The 2,231-nt window shown below is 44.0% G+C and overlaps 1 protein-coding gene across 1 annotated transcript; it reads right to left on the reverse strand.

Moving 5' to 3' along the window:
- Positions 1-604: 604 nt before the first annotated feature.
- On the reverse strand, positions 605-1,265 carry LOC120449822 (calmodulin-2/4). Its single transcript, XM_039632470.2, has one exon. The coding sequence runs from the start codon at positions 1,150-1,152 to the stop codon at positions 697-699; it is 456 nt and encodes a 151-aa protein (XP_039488404.1). The 5' UTR covers positions 1,153-1,265; the 3' UTR covers positions 605-696.
- Between the last annotated feature and the right edge of the window lie 966 nt (positions 1,266-2,231).

Genomic DNA, 2,231 nt, shown 5'->3' on the forward strand with positions numbered 1-2,231 from the left:
AACCAACATTAGAACAATTTACCTCTTCAGGGAACCGCCCTATATATATTTGAATTCCTGTGGCAAACAATGACACATTACTTTTGTCGTATAGCAAAAGGTATTTGGAAAAGTTAAATAAATCGATTTACCACTGTATCCTTACTCACACTCCGATTGCCATTACAATTTCATGCGGTTGCTCAGCTCGCTGTATCGCAATATTGGATTTCATGTTTGCCACTTTGTGCAACGCACTGCGTCGGGCGCGGCTTTTGGCAACATTTTATGCTGATTACACGTCTAATCCTCAGCGTGTGCCGTCGTCCTATTGGGTTAATGGCATGGCAGGAGGCGGTTTTCCACGCAGGGGGGAGGACTTTCCAAAAATGGGTGAGGGGCAGACTAGAGCCAAGACACCGTCATTCAATTTCTGTTTGCGCCATTGGCTTTTCGTGCTGATATCCAAGAAGACCTTTAATTGAATACAGGGTGTCACAGTGTCACCAACAATGCAAGGAAGCCCTTTAGTTCCCAACAGTTAGGACACTAATGGGTCTTCTGTAGGATGGCATCCAAAATAGTTTTGGGAGGGGTTGGCGAAGCCATAGAGTCCTAAAGAAACTAATTTACAACCGTCTAACAAGACTTTATTGAATGTATAAATATGTATATAATCAGCGCGCCACACCAATTTAAATTTGAGGATATGAGAATTCAGGATCTATAGGCGTTATAAAAGTCCCGAAAGTTAATAACGCCATCGCCATCCGTATCAGCCTGACGAAACACATCATCGAACTCTTCGTCAGAGATTTTTTCGCCAACATTGGCAAAAACATGACGTAGCTCGGTATATGATATCAAACCGTCCTTATCGGTATCAAAGGCATTATATGCCGCCTTCAAATAGTCAACGTGGCTCATCAGTTTGTAGATTTTGGTCATCAATTCGATAAAATCGGCAAGTTCTATGAACCCATTGACGTCTCCCTCGAGTCCCTCGGAATATCTGTAGATTTCCGACTCGGTGTGGTTCTGGCCGAGAGCGCGCATCACTGTTCCCAAATCGTCTGCACCGATTCTTCCAGTCTTCTGAGGATCACAAAGGGCGAAGGCATCGCAAATGTCTTGCAGATCGTCATTCGATAAGGTATAGTTTGGACTCTCCATTCTTATCTCTGGGTGTTGCAACTGCTTGAAATGTTTTTGTATTGAAAATTTACGTATGTTGTTGTTTTCAGCTTCAATATGGAAGTTGAACTGATGTATCAGTAATATGGCTCTGACTGTCAGCCCAATTAAATGGAAGTTCATTTCAAAAGCTACTTCCTTTGTAAAGAAATAGCCATTTATAAACTTTGTAAGTTTTCCAAGGGATTCATAACCAAGCCAAGCACCCTGTTTCCCTTAGAAGCCGTAGGAATTAAAAGTTCTCCATGGGACTTCGAGACCCAGACGGCGATCCACGACGAACCAAGGGAACTGGCGTTTAATTGGAATCTTGGGCAAATATAGAAACAAATAAAGGCACGCCGAGAATCCAATAAATGTCCTGCGCTGCACGTGCAAGCATCTAGACGCCGTCGCCGTGGGATCGGAGAATAAATTCTGGGATGGGAATCTGAATCGCAATGGGAATGGCATGGGTTCTGCGAGACTGGGCAGCGTTAATTGAACGCTCATGAAAACTGGATAAATTGCCAGAGAGAGAAAAGGGAATGGATACGCGAATGGGAGTGCACAGCACACACAAGCCGTGTCACAACAATCGATTGTCCTTTTTTGTGCCCGCATTTGCTGACATCATCACAAAGAACGGGGAATCTCCGAATCACCACCCCTGCCGAATGCACTTCCGACCGCCAGCCATGTACAGTGGGTTCTTTTTCGAGGAGTTATATAATAGATATTTACACTATTGTTAAATAAGTATCTTGACGTTTAGAAAAAGGAATTTCCCAAAAAATGTGTTAATTAACATATGCGCTATGTAGCATATCATATTGCAACCTAGCAATTCATGTTGGTCCTCAGTTTTGATAGATCCAACCACTGTGCTTCGTGCCCAATTGGATGTTCCGTTCTGCAGATTGATCACAAGACACGTGTTCCGCCGTAGACTTACCCCGGAATCTGCCGTTATGCGGTGCACGTGCTGGGATTCGTCTTTATCATCGAAAGGATTCGTCTGGCAATGCGACCGGAAGCCGTTTTCGGCCGCAGTGAAACCCTATCGCGTTGGAAAATCG

Source organism: Drosophila santomea, chromosome 3L, assembly GCF_016746245.2.
Source record: "Drosophila santomea strain STO CAGO 1482 chromosome 3L, Prin_Dsan_1.1, whole genome shotgun sequence".
Taxonomy (NCBI): Eukaryota; Metazoa; Arthropoda; class Insecta; order Diptera; family Drosophilidae; genus Drosophila; species Drosophila santomea.

What these genes read in the sequence shown, in the direction of transcription:
- LOC120449822 (XM_039632470.2), bottom strand. Translation starts at nt 1,152, where the DNA reads ATGGAGAGTCCAAACTATACCTTATCGAATGACGATCTGCAAGACATT.